Source organism: Morone saxatilis, unplaced genomic scaffold, assembly GCF_004916995.1.
Source record: "Morone saxatilis isolate NCDOM2014 unplaced genomic scaffold, NCSU_SB_2.0 Contig19, whole genome shotgun sequence".
Lineage (NCBI taxonomy): Eukaryota > Metazoa > Chordata > Actinopteri > Moronidae > Morone > Morone saxatilis.
Window position 1 is genome coordinate 23,319,773 of NW_023339751.1, and position 386 is coordinate 23,320,158.

General features: G+C 66.8%; 1 protein-coding gene across 1 annotated transcript in view; it reads left to right on the forward strand.

Annotated features, from left to right (window-relative positions):
• The window catches only part of LOC118329160 (inactive ubiquitin carboxyl-terminal hydrolase 54-like), a gene marked incomplete in the record, with an annotated part of 48,668 nt that overhangs the window by 44,653 nt on the left and 3,629 nt on the right, over nucleotides 1-386 (forward strand). The window contains 2 exon segments of the mRNA XM_035663143.1: nucleotides 27-382; nucleotides 384-386. The exon segment at nucleotides 384-386 is cut by the window's right edge and continues 3,629 nt beyond it. Of these exon segments, the coding sequence (XP_035519036.1) occupies nucleotides 27-382; nucleotides 384-386 (359 nt within the window).

Below are 386 nucleotides of genomic sequence, written 5' to 3' on the forward strand. Positions count from 1 at the left end.
CTCCTCCCCTCCCCTCCCCTCCTCAGGACCTGGACCCAGCGTCCAGCAGCAGTTTTTGGTTGTGTCTGACAGGCATCAAGCTCTCTCAGGTCAAAGCCTCCACAGCGTCGCGCTGAATTACGGCACTCTGCCCCGGGCTCCTCGCCGAGCCCCGCCCCCCTCCTCCACCTCCTCCCTTCCCAGGCCCAGAGCCGGCTCCAGCCCTGCCCTACCACCGGGTCCACAGAGTCTCTACGCCACCCTGTCCCACCCTCGCCGCTCTGCCAACTCCGCTACCACTAACGGGCACTACCGCCAACCATCGCTGCCCAGTAAAGTCAACGGGTCGACCCTCTATGCTCCACCCCACCTCCGGGTGTTGGGGGAGGGGTCCCCCCAGCCGCTCC